The following is a 17,682-nucleotide window of genomic DNA, read 5'->3' on the forward strand; positions in this document are numbered from 1 at the left end:
ACCATTAAGACATTTATAGACAAGAAGCAATAACTTATATTGAATTCTGTAACTAATAGGCAGCCAATGAAGGTCTTTCAAACACTATCATAAGCCTTTTCAAAATCTATTAAGAGACAGAAGACCGTGTATTTTTTCTGAATATGACTACATCGCATCATTATCCAGTCTGTTTAGATAGCCAGCAGTGTTGTGCTTTTTAGTGAACATTTCTTGATACTCATCTCTTAGGCCCTTCTTCTTGAAGTGTTCTTCTAATCTGCTAAGTGCAATTATTTGAATGACAATACAATAATACATTCACAGGCTTTTATAAAACTGACACAAATATTTATCGATAAATTGCTGTGTAAAATTTGAATTTATTTATTAAATTTACTTGCTTATTTAATTCTAGAAAATTATCTTTCAGGTGAATGTTTTCTACACGGATACCCGCAAAAGCTGGTTGTTTACTACTTATCGGATTTCTTGGAATCTGTGTAATTTTACTGACAAAAACGTTCAGTTATCAAGGATTCTCTGTTGATTATAAGAAAAATGTGTTTACAAAAGATGGAAAGACGTTTGACTTTGTGTCAGGGAGCCTGCACTACTTTCGTGTACCACATCAATTATGGCATGACAGACTTCTTAAATTGAGAGCAAGTGGCATCAATGTTGTAAGTACATACATACCATGGAATTTTCACGAACCTCATCCTAGTCAGTACAATTTTGTAGGTGATGCAGATTTATTCAAATTCATTGAGATAGCGCAAAGCTTAGGTTTGTTTGTCAACATTCGCCCAGGACCATACATATGTTCTGAATGGGACCTAGGAGGAATCCCTTACTTTGTTCTTGGCAGCAAGAAGGATGGTGTACAGATGCGGACTATGGATTCTAGATATCTCAGCCATGTGGAATGCTATTTTAATGAACTCCTGCCAAGGCTCAAGCCCTATTTGTATGAAAACGGTGGGCCAATCATCCTTGTCCAAGTTGAAAATGAGTATGGAAGTTACAAAGCTTGTGATTTTGACTACATGACCTATATCACCAAGTTGATGAGGAAACACCTAGGTGAAACTGCTATACTTTATACTGCTGATGGATGGGACATGCACCATCTTATATGTGGCCCAATTCATCATAGTGATGTCCTGACAACAATAAACTTTGGGCCTAACTCTGATCACGAGTCAGCCTTTCATAGAATGAGAAGTTTTCAAGGCAATGGACCACTGGTAAACAGCGAATTCTACCCTGGGTGGCTTGACCATTGGGGTGAACCTCATCAATGTAAATCTTCTAACTTGGTTAGGACTGAATTCACCAAAATGCTAAAAAGTGCAATGGGAAACGTCTTTGTTAATTTTTACATGTTTTTTGGGGGAACAAACTTTGCCTTTTACAATGGAGCAAACATGGCCTTTGAGCCAAAATATCAACCTGATCCTACTAGTTACGACTATGATGCACCCATGACTGAAAGTGGAGATACAACTCAAAAATATTATGCCATCAGGAATGCTATAAAGGAAAGTCGACCCCATCTTATCGATGAACATCTCTTATCAAAGGTTGTCAATAGTACCAAACAGGGATATGGGAGAGTAAAATTCCACGAAATCTTAAAATATCCTGGTATAAAATCTTTAGCAACAAAGCAACTAAACAATGTGCCATTGTTTACTTTTGAAGAATTGCAGCAGGATTACGGATTTGTATTGTATGAAAAGACCTACAGCAACTTCTATCATAATGCAGAGTTAGAAATTCCAGAACCAAGGGACATGGTGTATGTTTTTGCGGATGACAAATATATCGGAAAAATTTACAGGTTTGTGATTTAATTTTATTAATACAGGGTGGCCCATAAGTGACTACCCACACGCAACCTCTTAATAACTCACGTAATTCGTCTCCAAATTGCACCAAAATATCAGAGATTATAGATATGGGTCAAACTTAGATTTCCTGAAAGTTTCGTAAGCCACGCCCAATTACAGTGGGCGTGGCGTGACACTCCCTCTTTTTCACTATTGTCTTCATAAAATGAGAACGCTTTAAGCTAAGAACTCAAAATTTTTTGCACACATTTGGCTTGATAATTGATAACTTTTCCAAAAGTTTCAAGTTCATTGGTTAAAATATGGCTGAGTTATGACCATTTTAAAATCCATCGGATATGTGATCCGAGCACTCAGTCAGTGATATTTGCACTCAATTAGTGATCTCGTCACCCAATCTGATCAAGAGTAAGGCGTTAGCGTGTATTAATGAGGTTCATTAGGCTTTGATTGGATACCGATGATGACTTTGCTAGAAAGGGAAACACAAATTTTTAGGATAAAAACCAGATCGTGACTTTTCAGGAAAAGCCGTTCTCTCCACCACTTCATCCGGTCTAGTAGAGCCCCAGTGAATTGCATTCTAGGAGTTGACATATCCGTTTATATGGCCTTGTCGCTGTACCAGATTTCGTCCTCAAAGTAGGGATCCACATTCTGCTTGGACAGGAATGTGTTGGCGAAATCTATCCTCGATTGGAAATCACGGTCCAAAAGTTTGTGTTTCTTTGTGATTCGGTAGGCCCGGTTCGATGATTCAATGGATGGTTCATTCCTTTTTATTGATTGTAAGGAACCTGTGACTAGCAGGGCTAACAAGCCCTGAAATGGTGACACCACCATAAATTCGTGTGGTAGCGTTTTAGGTGCAGTCAGCTGTATAGGCCGGCCCATAAGCAGGCTGCAACCAATCAAGCGGTGCATGTGAGCCAAACAGGCCATTAACCAAGTGACGAGATCACTGACTGAGTGCTCGGATCACGTATCCGATGAGTTTTGAAATGGTCATAACTTAGCCATATTTTAACCAATGAACTTGAAACTTTGGGAAAGGTTTTCAATTATCAAGCCAAATGTGTGCAAAAAATTTTGAGTTCTTAGCTTAAAGCGTTCTCATTTTATGAAGACAATAGTGAAAAAGAGGGAGTGTCACGCCACGCCCACTGTAATTGGGCGTGGCTTACGAAACTTTCAGGAAATCTAAGTTTGACCCATATCTATAATCTCTGAAATTTTGGTGCAATTTGGAGACGAATTACGTGAGTTATTAAGAGGTTGCGTGTGGGTAGTCACTTATGGGCCACCCTGTATAAATATGTTTACTTGATTTCTGACAAGTAACCACTGTTTTTGTTTTATGAAATTTAATTCAGCGTTTTTGAATGTTCTTATGCAGAAGTTTCTATCCCATGCTTCACTTCTGATAGAGAATGCTTTAAAAAATGTAATCAGAAATCTAATTTAAGTCTGAAATATGAATTAAGTCAAATTTCAGGAGTGAAAACAAAAATTTAACTTTGCCATCATTTACAAAACTCGGCTTGTTGGTTGAAAACATGGGACGTATAAATTATGGTCCCTTTCTCCATGATTACAAAGGTATTGTTGGCGCAATTAAACTGGGACAAGACGATGTTTCGAAAGGTGCTGATTGGAACATTTGGAGCTTACCATTGAACAACACCGAACTCGCTCAATTTGAAACAATAAAAATACAGCCAGGTAATTTGCATCAATTATTTAGTTTTTAAATTACTTCGTTCTTTCAAGAACACTAATGTTGGGGATGTTAAGTAGAATATATGATAAACAGGACAGATTCTATTGACGTAAGTAATAAGTAAAGCTACCATTGACACTACTATACCTTATAGTAACGAAATATTCCTTATCATAACAAATATTTGCAGGACCTGGCAGCATACTGCGTGGAGAGTTCACAATACATGGAAAACCAGCTGACACATGGGTAAAAATGTCTAAATTTGGTAAAGGAGTCATATTCATCAATGGCAGGAATCTCGGCAGGTATTGGCCGATTAAGGGACCTCAGAAAAATCTTTACGTTCCGTCTGTCTTCCTGAACACCGGAATCAATGAAATGGTTTTACTTGAACTTGTACAGATGCCATCAGAGAAGGACCTGTACGTTGAGTTGGTCGGGTATCCTGATGTTGGGTCTTGTAATTAATTTTGAAATGTTTTTTACCGGACTTAGCTCATCTTTATTTTATATTATTTTGAACTACTGTGCTAGATAATGATATGGATGAGTTGCCAAGATAATATTAGGCTTGTTTAATGCAGCCACATTGTATAATATCGGATTTATTGACCTTTAAAGGCAATACATATTATCATGAATAATTCCCTGTGTTAGAAAATCTAATAGAAATGGCTTATGAGTTGTGAATGTGGTCGATTAAAATTGATCGATCTATGAAAGCTTGGCTGATTGAAAGTCAAATCCTCTGACTCTAGTCTCTCATCTCAGCATGTCTAGAAAACTAATTATTATAAACCCGCGATATGGACTCCGCTCTCTTGTTAATTGAGGACGCCATATCATTTTAAACCACAAATTCTAGGGAATAAGACACATTAATTCAGAATGGTGAATTATACGTAATGCATGCCTTTCAAGTTTCAAGCATGTTTGAATTCTTATTCAAGATCAGAAGCTTTTAGAATTCTTCAGTTAATTTATTTTCAGTTTTTATAATTAAGTTCGACACTGTTCAAAAAAAACCTTACATCTAGTTAAACTTACATTGTTATCCATCTAGTTAAATGAGGTTAAGTCTTTATGTCAATATCCAATATTAACAGATTTTTATTTCACATTCATGTCCGATTGAAATGGACAGATGGACGTTGGCCTCTGGCCCATCCAGTTCTAAAATTTGTGACCGTTATCTTTTTTATATCAAGACAGTGTGGAATTTCAGTTTTCAAACATAATTTTACGAATTGAGTTGATTGTATATTAAGATAAATCCACTACATGCTGCTTATTTTTAGAGGAGTTACTGTTGTATTTTTGGTTCAGTTAATACTTTTCCATTTCATTAAGGCATCCAGTTGGATTGTATTTTTGTTTTGGTTCTAGAATGATTACGGCTTGGTTCCAGCGAATCTCCTTCAAAATGCTTGTAAGTTGTACTTTATCTCGAGTGTGATGATTTAAATATTACTCGTACGCTAACATTACTGTTATAGGATGGCTGAAGACAGTGAAGGTCTTCAACCTGACGCGTTAAATGCCATCAGAGATGATGTGCTAGGCAAATGGGGTGACTTGCAGGTAATACATCATTTCTAATAGTTTCATCAAATTATATTATATATATCCTCAAAACAGCACTTACTCTACTCTTTTTAAATATTTCATTCGCCACACTGCACCTGTTTTGTTGACCTAATCGTCAACAAAACAGTTCTAACCCCGTTCTATCCTAGGATGCAGTATCTGGAAAACAGTTCTAACCCCGTTCTATCCTAGGATGCAGTATCTGGCAACAGTTCTAACCCCGTTCTATCCTAGGATGCAGTATCTGGTAAACAGTTCTAACCCCGTTCTATCCTAGGATGCAGTATCTGGCAACAGTTCTAACCCCGTTCTATCCTAGGATGCAGTATCTGGAAAACAGTTCTAACCCCGTTCTATCCTAGGATGCAGTATCTGGCAAACAGTTCCAACCCCGTTCTATCCTAGGATGCAGTATCTGGCAATAGTTCTAACCCCGTTCTATCCTAGGATGCAGTATCTGGTAAACAGTTCTAACCCCGTTCTATCCTAGGATGCAGTATCTGGTAAACAGTTCTAACCCGTTCTATCCTAGGATGCAGTATCTGGAAAACAGTTCTAACCCCGTTCTATCCTAGGATGCAGTATCTGGTAAACAGTTCTAACCCCGTTCTATCCTAGGATGCAGTATCTGGTAAACAGTTCTAACCCCGTTCTATCCTAGGATGCAGTATCTGGTAAACAGTTCTAACCCCGTTCTATCCTAGGATGCAGTATCTGGCAAGAAGAAGGATCTTCTGGGACAGCTGCATTTCCACAAGCTTGTAAAGGATATCAACGAGATAGTGATATGGATAACTGAGATGCTTCAGATAGCAAACGATGAGTGCTATAAAGATACCAGCAATTTGAAGGGGAAGAAGAAACAGCATAACACTCTTATTGACCAAATAGACATGAAGAAGGTAATTTTATACTATAATTTATTTTAAACTATACCAGCTACATGTTTTGAAGACAGTAACACAACTATTTTAGAAGAGACAATATTATTTCTTTGTACATATCCACGCTTAAATAAAGAATTTTGTCGCATAAAATACACCTGGTTAAGATAACTGAACAAATAACCAAATGCCAGGATATCGTAAAGAAGCTTTTGAACGAAGATACTGAAGAAGGGGTAAAATATTCGTGTGCCTATTTCGTAACCATCATTAAAATTCCTCATCTTGATTTATGTTCGGCAGCTTAAGCTGGTTGTGCTATCAATCATTAAATCCAAAAGCTTTACATGTGTCATTAAATTGGTGTTTTTGGGATATTTCGCTGATTACGCATAGAATTCCGAAATCGATTTTGGTATCAAAGCGACTATTGATTTAAATAAAATCCTAACTATCAAGCCAAATTCCTTCTTCTCCCATAGTAATACATAAAAACACCTCCCTCATCATAACCCGACACCAATATTAATATTGACCCCACTAAACCCCACCTTTTAACCCCACTTGACTCCACTTTCTCCCCAGGGTACAGTAAACACGTGTTGTAACACTGGAGATGAGTATGTGAGCGACCAGAACAAGAACTTTGAGGTTATCGAGGGAAAGGTAGACGAGCTCAAGAAACTGTGGGACGAGCTGAATAGTGCCATGGAGAAAAGGGGCCGTCTTATTGAGGTAGGTTAACCGTTAAGGGAGATTTTCTCCTAAATTTACTTTAATTTAACTGAAATTTTGATCCTGTGAGGGGTGCAGGTGGTGAGTTATTGTTGTTCATATTAATTATCATATTATTGATTATCAATATTGTTTTTGTTCAAATATTCCCTATTAGGGATAGAATTCTCTTTAAAATAATACTGTGATCCACTGTTCCATCCAATAAACCCGTGTTATGCAGGAAGCTCTGAAGTATGTGACATTCATGAGGGACGTGAAGGAGATCGGAAGATGGGTGGATGAGAACGAGAAGTATTGTGAAGCTACCGAACTGGGGGATGATCTGGAGCAAAACGAGGCGCTGTGTGAAGAGTTTGAGACTTTCATGGTGTCTCTCACCGATACTGGTAACGTCCTTTTAATAAGCGTTTCTTTATTTCTTATGCTTGAGAACATTTTAGATTCTGCAGAGCTGTTTTCTTACTTTCTTTAAATTTGAATTCAGCACAACGTAATTAAATGCAGATTGTGACCGTGTGTAATATAACAAATAAATAGCAGTATTAAGTTCCCATTAACATCGTTAACTATTTTATTTAACAAACTTTTTACAGGGAGAAGATTACAGTTTATTAATGAGTATAGTGTGCAGCTGGTTGAATCCAACCACTCTGATATACAGGATATAAAACTACAAACTGATACTATCAATGAGAGGTACTAAGATCTTACTTCTAAATTTATTATTAGATCTCCTCGGGTTTTGAATAAATCCCCTCTGAACTATTTAAACTACTTTTATTGATTTCAAAGATTTTTGAACCTAACAAGAAATGCGGCCGCTTTTCTTTTGTGGATGGCCGCTCAATTTCCCGATCCGTGATGGCGTATTTATCATATTCCATACAACCTGGGGACGGCCCAGTCTTTACTGTTTATATAAACATGCAAATATGGCGAAGTGACATGCCGACTGCCGAGCGCCGCCCAGTTAATATAATTCTATATTGAATTTGAAAATCGTGTAACTTTCTATGTAACCATATTTTTATTGTTTATGCAACCTGACACGGATCTGTGCAAGATAGTACTTGAACTTCTAACTCAAAATAATAATAATATGCTATCAATTAGTGCCTAGTGGGATACGTATATATATGATGAAATTAATAATGTACTTGGTTGGTTCAGCGCTGCGCGCCAACAATTATATAATTCAGATTATCACGCATTTAAATAACTTTGCGCAGGTAGGAACGTGGGCGGGCACGTACGCACGCACGCACGCTCGCTCGCTACCATATACTAAAAAAACCTCGTTCGCTAACCCTTGTCCTTGACTCTTTTGTGCCTTCGGCACTTTGAGTCATGGATCGGGAAAAAATGGGCAAATTATTTGTTTCATTCTTACAAATTATGATCGATACAGGTTTGAGAGACTCCGTACGATGTGTACAGAAAGAGAAATCAGCCTACAAGTAGCTCAAAAGATGCACAAATACAACTTTAATGTCAACGAGTCTATCAGGTATTCAAAATAAATTTAACTACCCTTTATGAAAGTCCAATAATGATGTCATGTCAAATCTCTTTAACGCGAGCACTGTCTTTTATATTAGCACTTTTATATTAGCACGAATGCTTATTGCACGAATGTATTGATAGATATTTGGGCGAGCTTTGCTACTTTTATAAAAATGAAGGTAGTTCAACTAGAAGTGCACGGCTATTATTCCAGATGGATCCAAGCAAAAGAAGTGCTGCTAACAAGCGAGGAGTACGGAGAAGACATGACGACAGTAAACACCCTGCTCAACACTCATCTGGATATAGTCCGGGAACTGGAGACCTTGTCGGAGAAGGTGGACAAGTTGGAGCAAGACGCAGAGACTCTTAGTCAGACTCATCCTGAGAGGGCGGATGAGGTGAGGATCCGGGAAGTAGGGCGTGTCAGAGAATATTTTGGAGATATTTTAACGATGCTTCAGTTGTGAGATCGCTAACTTTTATTGGTTCTCATTGTTAAAATTCAATGTTTAATATGATCCATGAACACGTTAACCTACAGTTCATCACCGGTATACCCACAGGTAAACTGCAAGTACGGCGAACTTAAAGAGTTATGGGAGAAGATAAAAGAAAGCAGTGGGCTCCGGACACAAAAGCTGGAAGAAAGTTTCAAATACCATAAATTCCTAGTCCACTACCGGGATCTGGGGATGGAGATGGACAGACTGAACACACTGTTCGATCAGAAGAAGGAGCCGCGAGATGTGGCCGAGTCTGTGGTTTTTCTTGATGAACATGACCAATACATGGTGAGCTCTTAATTTTGGGAATTGAGAAAACCTTCTGGCTTTACCTCCACCCTTCAGTTTTAATAACAAAAACAATCTTATTGGCATTTATTGTCAATTAATCTTCGAAACAATATCTTGAAAACTAGTAATTTTGCCCTGTCCTAAAGATGTGCACTTATACTTACTATTCGCTGACATGTAATGGAAGTGAAAGGGACTGGTTATTGTAATGAGTTAACTGATATTGCAATTTGCAGCTAACCTGTAGCTACAGTAAACTGACCTAGCCTTCATTGTAACAGGTCCAGATGCAGTGTTGGCACGAGAGTTTCTCTAATCTACAAGAAAATGGAGCTGATATTGCTGGAGTTCATATCGAAGAGAGTCAAGTTAAAGAAAAGGTTTGCATTTTTTAAATTCTCGTCAAGAACTAACTAATCAAAATTAGAAATCTAATGCTAATGACGTCAATTATAATCAGGATAGCTTGTCAGCTGAAAATATGTTTATTTCAAACTACTGATACTTAGGACTTATAGGGCCCTAGGGGTCTAGGGGTCTATGAATTATTTGGAATTTGTCGAATATTTAATGGTTTTAAACACTGAACTACCCAGGTTGAGGAGTTGGAAGGACTATGGGTTGTGGTTAACAAGACCTGGACTAACCTTCACAGCCAACTAATCGCTCATAAGCAGTACCAGAGCTGGTCTAGGGACTACGAGGTCAGCTCTTATCTTATATTTTAGTTAGCTGATGTCAAGATTTTAACAAAATTATTATTGTGTCATTTGGTTTTTCTTTTCTGAGCACAAACGCCGGAGCTTAGTCTTTGTTGCCCTCTTATTATTTTCATTGATATTTCTTTTTTGTCCTTATAACTAAATTTTATTTTATTTATTTTTAAAAATTGTATTTTATATTTGACAATAGAAAACGTTGAGCAGGTGGTGACAGCATGGCTGAGTTCCAAGGAGAACATAGTGAGTGAAAGTTACATCGGGCACTCTCTAGACGAGGTAGAGAGTCAGCTGAAGAAGTTGGAGGACTTTAATCAGTCCCTAAAGGCCCAGGAAACTAAGATAGGTCAGTTAGTGTTGTGGTTATTAATTATTATATTGTGATTATTGGTTAGTTGTTTAATAACGATCTAGTTTTTCTAAAGAATGGTTATTTTTAGAATTTGAACACAATTGGAAATAGAACAGCATAGAGTTTTAACAATTCAAAAATGTCATTTCTTTACAGTTTTTTTGAAGCGTTATTATATTATAAAAGTATAAAGTATTATACTTAATATTTTAAATTAAAAAAAGTCCAGTACAAAATGAGAGTGGACTATAAAATATGCTGGAGATCTATATATACATGCTTCTTAATTCGTAACAAGTTCACAAGTCTAATCTAATCTGATCAATTCTAAATTGTTCACTGTTCATTATCGATTGGTAGGTCTAAGCAGAATAAATTCACAGTTCCTGCTCTCTTCAAGTCTCAGGATTCAAATTACTGCTCTCTCGCTATTCCTTCATTTCCTAATTCCTTCAGCTGTATTAATGATTCATGTACAGATCATCATCCTGGATGACTGAATCACGTGGAGGTAAAGCAGGTCTAGCACTACAGGGACAATCAGGACACATGCACTTTCTACCACTCAGCTGTACGGTGCCACCACAAGGTTCAGGAGAGTAACTCAGCTTCAAGTTGGAGACGTTCCTTGATTTTATCTTGAACCAAATAACTAGTGATAGTATCAGTACTATAACCAAGAGTGTGAGTATCAGGCTCGTTACTGACAGAATATCTATGCTGCTTGACTTTTGACACATTGTTTTGTCCTTGGATGGTGACGTTTCTTCTGGACATCTAACGCAATCTGCCCCGTTTCCAATGTGAAAATCTGGGCATTGGATACAAGCATAACCTTCCCAAGAATGTCCACTTGGGCAGGAATGACACTTTGTAGATTTTGATGACGAAACTGTGAAGAGTGGGCACATCGTGCAGGAGTCAGAGTAGTCTTTGCTGTAGTGGTTTTCAGGACATTCTTCACACGTGTTCGAATAGGCATTCCAAAAGGTACCTGCTCGACATCCACAAACACCAACTTCAGACTTTTCTTTGTCACAATCTACACAATGCTCGCCATCCCAAGATAATCCTAGTGCACAGAGGCATCCTTCGGAGAGATAAAAGGAGGTTGCATCTGGTGGACATTGTGTACAAATACCTTTAAGTTTGTGTTTATAGAAGTTGGCTGGACAGGGACTGCAAGTCCCTTTTGTGTCAGAGGTCCAAAACCAGCCATGACCTTTTTGGCAGCTGCACCCTTTTCCATGATCAAGTGGAAAGGAGTCTCCTTGGCAAGGAACACATCTATCGGAATCCATACCTCCTTCTCTGCTTACAGTTCCCTTCTCACATTTCTCACATTTATCAAGTCCTGCAGTCATATACGTACCTCCAATACAGGTGCAGTGAAATGACCCCACCGAGGAAGAAGAATTTACTGGGCAGGGGAGGCACACCATGTTAACGTTTGGAGCTGGACTGTAAGTCGAAGATGGGCATTTTTCACACATGTTATCCTGTCGAACTTTATATCCAGCTGGACACTCAGAAATCATTGGCGAAGAACACGACAGCCATACATCTTCGCTATGGTTATCCTCCGATGTAACCATGTCAAACGAGCATGAAGGCAATATATCTGTATACGTACTGGTTGAACACACCAAGTTATCAACCTTTATGGGAAGGTTATTTTGAAAATTAGCTTCGAGACCATGACTCCAGTTAACTAATGTTCCATACCCCATTAATAGGCATATCCAGTTTGCGGTGAAGTCATTAAATCCGTCATCGCAAACTGTTCCTCCTTGGTACATCAGTAGTCCGTGTCCACTTTGTGTAAACGTCTCGGTGAACTTATCAAGAAGGTAGAAAGAGTTTAGGTCTCCTCTTTGTATTCTTCTTTTGCAGCTCAACCAGACATCTTGATAATGACTACAATCGTGGTATGTAAGATAACTACACAGTGGTACCACTCTACCGGAACACTGTACTTCGTCCAGTTTTATCGGGCAGTTCTTCTGCCAGGTGTATTTCTCTCCATGATTCCAATGGGCAAAACGTGACTTGTATCCCATCATGCGACAAATCCACATCGCTGTCACAACATTGAAGGCACCGTTACAAACAGTACCCCCATTGAACATGAGAACACCGTTTCCACTCGTAGTGACTTGTTGGTTAGCATCCAGCAGATAGAAACGGCCAGCCCAAACTCCTGTAAGATGATTTATTTAGTGCAGTGATATAATATGGTGATAGCATTATTACTGATAACGATGCCTATGTCCCGGGAGAATCAGTAGAGGTTTTCAAATGAACGTAGGTGTAAGTAATTTCAATTCTAACGTTATTATAATAAAAACCCACGTTACCTTGCAAAGAGAGCATTACGAAGACTGCAAACAAAATCATCGCTTCAAAATTGAACTCACAAAATATGTTTTATGAATCACCGACTCGGTGCGATTGCTCCACTCAAAACTCGAAAATTCAATTTTCGAGTTTAGCCAGAATATTCGATCATGATTTCGGAGAGTCTTATTTAATTTTATGCCATCCGCGACACATATAAATAAGATTTAGAAATTAGAGTAGTTAATACAATCATAGCATTTTATCGGAGAGTAAGCATACAACTCCATACATAAATAGCTAATAATATGGACAAAAGGCTTATTTAAACCCAAAAAAATCTATAAATCCGATGGGGTCAATTTTACAGCTCAATTTTTCCAAAATATCTACACAGCTTAGCAGGAGTATCATATTTCATGACCTCAGATTGCGATTTGTTTGTAGCAATTCCACGATCTTAAGAGGGGGGTTCACCCTGATTTTTTTGTAAAACTTGGTTTCGAGACCAACAAACTAGGACCAGTGACCAAATTTTTGAGGGGGTCCCGGACCCCAACCGCCAAACGGTGCCCGCGGGGCAGCCACGCCCATATTTGGTCGAAATCAGGCCCAATTTAGCCAAATACCCTGAACATGACCAAAACCCAGATTTTAGGTGCTTTACTTGTAGCTAGTGGTCCCCTGAACTCGTATATGAACTTTCATCAAGATTGGACAAAAAATGACTGAGTTATGAGCTAAAAACTATATGCCCATATTTGGGCATACGCACTAAATTTGATCGATTTTGGCCCATAAATTGGTCAAATATCAATATTTTTGAATGAAACTAACTTTATATGAAAGGTCAGCCTAAACTACACATTCTCTATGATTATCAGCTCAATATCTACCTAACTGTGGATTCTGTGTTCAAATAATCACAAGAAATGAACAAAATCGCCCATATCTCAGTTCGCGATATTTGCAAAACTGACTTCGCTCAAAACAATAGAACTCAATAGGGTTTCAATATTTTTTCATGAAATTTTCAGAATCAACGTAGAATTGTCTCATGACCTTAAGTTTTGGGACAGAATTTTGAGTTAGGCCTTTAAAAAAATTTGGCGGCCAAATTCTAAATTTAGCAGTGCAAATTTTGGAATTTGGCCGCCAAATTTTTTTATCTACAGTCATTTGTTGTCCAATCTTGATTAAAATTCATATACGAGTTCAGGGGACCACTAGCTACAAGTAGAGCACCTAAAATCTGGGTTTTGGGCATGTTCAGGGTATTTGGCTAAATTGGGCCTGATTTGGACCAAATATGGGCGTGGCTGCCCCGCGGGCACCGTTTGGCGGTTGGGGTCCGGGACCCCCTCAAAAGTTCGGTCACCGGTCCTAGTTTGTTGGTCAACTGCTATCTCGAAACCAAGTTTCACAAAAAATTCAGGGTGAACCCCCCCTTAATATTATGAGGTTTGGAAAGTGGTACCCTAACCCGTTCAACTTTTTTTTACAAAAATTCAACTTTGAAATTTTAATCAATGGAAGGAAGCTACCTATTTGATGGCTGAAACCCAAACAAGACCAATGAAAACCAATTCCAATCTCACGACTTATCTCTTGCGATTGGCCCAGGAAACTAAGATAGGTCAGTTAGTGTTGTGGTAACTTACTTTGGTTACTTTGGTGTGCTTCATAGAGTCCTATATCGGCCATCGGGTCATCAGAGTTGCTGACCACCCGGACAGCGAGATCGCTGCCTTTATTCCACTCCAGTCTAGTAACGAGTTTTCATTTCGGCAGCTGTATCCTGCCACTAGAGGCTCATCCGGGAATGATTTCACAAACGTTGTAAGCATTTCTTTAAATTGCAGGGGATCTTCGATAGTATGCATGTTTGGTGGGATTAAGTTCCACAATCGAGGTCCTATTACTGCAACTGCAAACGAATTGTCGAATGTCGTAGAGCGCTTGGTTGCGCTGACTGCTAGATTTATTCAGAGTGGGAATAACTGCCTTTTGGCCATGTCGGAGTGTTGCGGAGAACTGGATGTTGACATCATTTGCGCACTTGCCGTGCAGCTCTTTCCACATGTCGATGATGGTATATCGTTTAGATACTGTATGCCATCTATTCTCGTTGTGGACGTACGCTGAACCCCTTCCAGTTGTTGGACGTCTCCACTCTTGGAAATATTCCATAAGGGGCAACAGAACTCGAGATGGCTTCTGATGAGTGATTTGTAAAGGGTCAGCATGGTGACTTTGTTCCTCGTTTTAAACAATTAAACGCACTCAGAACCCAAGCAGCAACTTTACGAGCACGTTCGGCTATAAGGGTAACGTGGGGACTCCAGGATAAGTCAGCTGAAACCATCACCCCTAAATCTTTTACCATTTTGGAAGGGTACTCATTTCCTCTCTGAGCTAGCTAGTGTATATCAGTTTCTTGTTGGTGTTTTGTCTGTGTTTGTTTGTCCATAGTAGGAATTTACTGTAACTTTGGAGACTGGGCGCAGTAATGTCCCAGAGGGTTTGTAACATCATGGATGCTGACTAAGCTTACCTGATCCTCTCCAACTTGTATTAGTACACTACTTCATTCACACCAGTCATTTCACTACATTAAACTGATTGAGGTTATGCCCTTTGTACATGCTGAAGCGATATGCTATGATGAGTGGAATATGAGTTAGGATCAGTTTGGTCCGTTTCATGGCAATAACATTTATTGATTTTGTATTAACCCTTCGGGGCTTGCGTGACCCTTATCATAGAACTGGTTTTCAGGACTGGCAGTCTGACCTATTGCCTTGCCAGCATAGGTGTACTTATATAGTTTTGCATGGTTCAGTTGCATAGTAGTGTCCGAATTGCACTGATTCTAGCCCGAGTAGTGTTCGAAAGGGCGCCCTGTTTTGACATACCTCCTGAGCCGGTACTCATTTCCTCTCTGAGCTAGCTAGTGTATATCAGTTTCTTGTTGGTGTTTTGTCTGTGTTTGTTTGTCCGTAGTAGGAATTTACTGTAACTTTGGAGACTGGGCGCAGTAATGTCCCAGAGGGTTTGTAACATCATGGATGCTGACTAAGCTTACCTGATCCTCTCCAACTTGTATTAGTACACTACTTCATTCACACCAGTCATTTCACTACATTAAACTGATTGAGGTTATGCCCTTTGTACATGCTGAAGCGATATGCTATGATGAGTGGAATATGAGTTAGGATCAGTTTGGTCCGTTTCATGGCAATAACATTTATTGATTTTGGAAGGGTATAACATGTTGTCGTCTGAGACTTGGTATACTTGGGTTAGAATGGCAAATGGGTGGTCTAGCAAGGTGTTGTGAGGACAATGTTTGTGGACAAGTAGCTCAAATGTATCCTCGTGAAGTGCCATGTTGTTGCATTTTGCCCACTTAACGGCACCGGACACAGTTGAGATCATGCTGTAATATCTCAGCATCTGCTAGACTATATATGAGCCGTAGAATTCGGGTATTATCTGCAAAGAACCTGATGATTGATCCGGTGACGCACAACTTCATGTCGTTGATAAAAAGTATGAAAAGCAACGGACCCAAAACAGTTCCTTGAGGCACTCTGCTAAGGATTATAGCAGCAAGTGATGACACTCCATTCAGTACTACACACTGCTTGCGGTTAGTCAAGAAGGATTCGATCCATTTTATCAGCTTTTCGTGGAACCCCATCTGATTCATTTTCAGAAGAAGCCACCGGTGATCCACTTTATCAAAAGCTTTCGCGAAGTCCAGGTAAATAGCTAGTGTTGTGGTTATTCATTATTATATTGTGATTATTGGTTAGTTGTTTAGTAACGATCTAGTTTTGCTAACGAATGGTTACTTTTAGAATTCGAACACAATTGAAAATAAAACAGCATATAGAGTTTTAAAATTTCCAAACTGTTATTGCTTTACAGTTTTTTTTAAAACCGTTATTACATTATAAAGTATTATACTTAATATTTTAAATCGAAGAAAAGTCCAGTACAAAATGAGGGGGGACTATAAAATGTGCTTGAGATCTATATATTATGGGCAATTCCACGTAGTGTAATTCACACTTTGCACAAAATTTAGCTTTTAATTGCATGCTAATTGTAGGCTAACATTAGCATCATGATAATATAAAGTCAGAATGAAGTTTAAACGTTTGTGATGATGTGGCAACAAAAGTTTAATGTCTATCTCTTATACTTTTTATGTGAGCAGCATTTTAAAAAGTAGACGTTATTCACAGGCAGAATTTGGTGTTTTAGAAATCTTGCCTTAAAATTGCAATTCGTGCCCCAGTGTAATAGCAGAAGTTACAATAAGGCTTGATCACAATAAAGTACACATTTTTTCAACTTCCTATGTCCTTCCTAACATAAATTTCTGGAATGTGTGTAGTACAGGGACAATATAGGAAGTAAACGTTATTCACATTTGGACGTAGTGTAACTCACACTCTGCCCAGTTGCTCTGTTTGTGCGTTGTATTGATGTTTGCTTGTTCTTGATTTGGTTGCTGCTATTGTAAAATGGTGAAATAGACTGACTATTACTGATTTTAAATTAAATTGACTACTAATCGGTCCAATTAGATACTGGTAATGGTGTAGATTACACCCTACTGCCATACCACAGTGGTCGGGGCGCCCATGCGAGGTAGACATAAGATGTAGGCATGATTAAGGGGTATGATATACCACAAAACATGCATTCTAGGGGTATCTTGCCCCAAAATAACGTTTAAAAAGGTTTTTAGAGTGATTAAATGGATATTTGACCTCAATTATTAATTTTACCTCATTTTTTGTCAAAAATTGCATTTTTTGGCAATTTTTTGCCATTTTTTAGGACAAACTACAAAAATAAGTTGCAAATTAACTTTGGTAAGCATCTATAAGTTGATCTATCTGTAAGTATAGGACATTTAGAGTAATCCTAGAAAAATGTACAGTGTAATATTGTGGCAAGATTTTTTTATGAGCTCTCAAAGGTTCATGATTAGACAGAAATTTATAACTTTTTGAATCCATTTTTAGACCATTTTATCACTTATATCAATTCTAAACTACTTCTTTGTGTTTTTAATGTGAAGAGGTCATCAAGAGCTTTAATTTGATACCTCTATACATGGTTTTTGATAAAAATTATAATTTTTTGGGGCAAAAACACTGCTCTTTTGAGCAAAATTTAGTTACGTGACA

The 17,682-nt window shown here is 38.3% G+C and overlaps 4 protein-coding genes across 5 annotated transcripts in view; 2 read left to right on the forward strand and 2 right to left on the reverse strand.

Moving 5' to 3' along the window:
* LOC134819336 (uncharacterized) overlaps window positions 1-17,682 on the reverse strand; it is a 116,254-nt gene that overhangs the window by 46,497 nt on the left and 52,075 nt on the right. The window lies entirely within an intron of this gene.
* LOC134819337 (transcription factor TFIIIB component B'' homolog) overlaps window positions 1-17,682 on the reverse strand; it is an 86,360-nt gene that overhangs the window by 22,057 nt on the left and 46,621 nt on the right. The gene's annotated exons all lie outside the window — the stretch shown is intronic.
* On the forward strand, window positions 398-4,860 carry LOC134819342 (beta-galactosidase-like). The gene is made up of 3 exons (XM_063829259.1): window positions 398-1,825; window positions 3,331-3,557; window positions 3,746-4,860. Exons 1-3 carry the CDS (start codon window positions 417-419, stop codon window positions 4,024-4,026), a joined length of 1,917 nt encoding a protein of 638 aa, XP_063685329.1. The 5' UTR covers window positions 398-416; the 3' UTR covers window positions 4,027-4,860.
* The window catches only part of LOC134819335 (spectrin alpha chain-like), a 47,214-nt gene continuing 34,579 nt past the window's right edge, over window positions 5,048-17,682 (forward strand). For both annotated transcript variants that reach the window (XM_063829239.1, XM_063829240.1), the window contains exons 1-12: window positions 5,048-5,139; window positions 5,850-6,047; window positions 6,224-6,265; window positions 6,615-6,764; window positions 6,988-7,153; window positions 7,361-7,463; window positions 8,176-8,274; window positions 8,485-8,671; window positions 8,837-9,064; window positions 9,349-9,447; window positions 9,664-9,771; window positions 9,994-10,132. In XM_063829239.1, coding sequence (XP_063685309.1) covers window positions 5,056-5,139; window positions 5,850-6,047; window positions 6,224-6,265; window positions 6,615-6,764; window positions 6,988-7,153; window positions 7,361-7,463; window positions 8,176-8,274; window positions 8,485-8,671; window positions 8,837-9,064; window positions 9,349-9,447; window positions 9,664-9,771; window positions 9,994-10,132 — 1,603 coding nt within the window. In that variant the 5' untranslated portion in view covers window positions 5,048-5,055. The remainder of the gene's footprint in view (window positions 5,140-5,849; window positions 6,048-6,223; window positions 6,266-6,614; window positions 6,765-6,987; window positions 7,154-7,360; window positions 7,464-8,175; window positions 8,275-8,484; window positions 8,672-8,836; window positions 9,065-9,348; window positions 9,448-9,663; window positions 9,772-9,993; window positions 10,133-17,682) is intronic.

Source organism: Bolinopsis microptera, chromosome 8 (genome assembly GCF_026151205.1).
Source record: "Bolinopsis microptera isolate Bmic1 chromosome 8, MBARI_Bmic_1.0, whole genome shotgun sequence".
In the NCBI taxonomy this organism is placed as follows: Eukaryota; Metazoa; Ctenophora; class Tentaculata; order Lobata; family Bolinopsidae; genus Bolinopsis; species Bolinopsis microptera.

Excerpts from the sequence above, each read along its gene's own strand:
- LOC134819342 (XM_063829259.1), top strand. The coding sequence starts at position 417 with ATGTTTTCTACACGGATACCCGCAAAAGCTGGTTGTTTACTACTTATC. Across the intron at positions 1,826-3,330 it reads TATATCGGAAAAATTTACAG|GAGTGAAAACAAAAATTTAA; the intron begins GTTTGTGATTTA and ends GTCAAATTTCAG. Across the intron at positions 3,558-3,745 it reads AACAATAAAAATACAGCCAG|GACCTGGCAGCATACTGCGT; the intron begins GTAATTTGCATC and ends AAATATTTGCAG.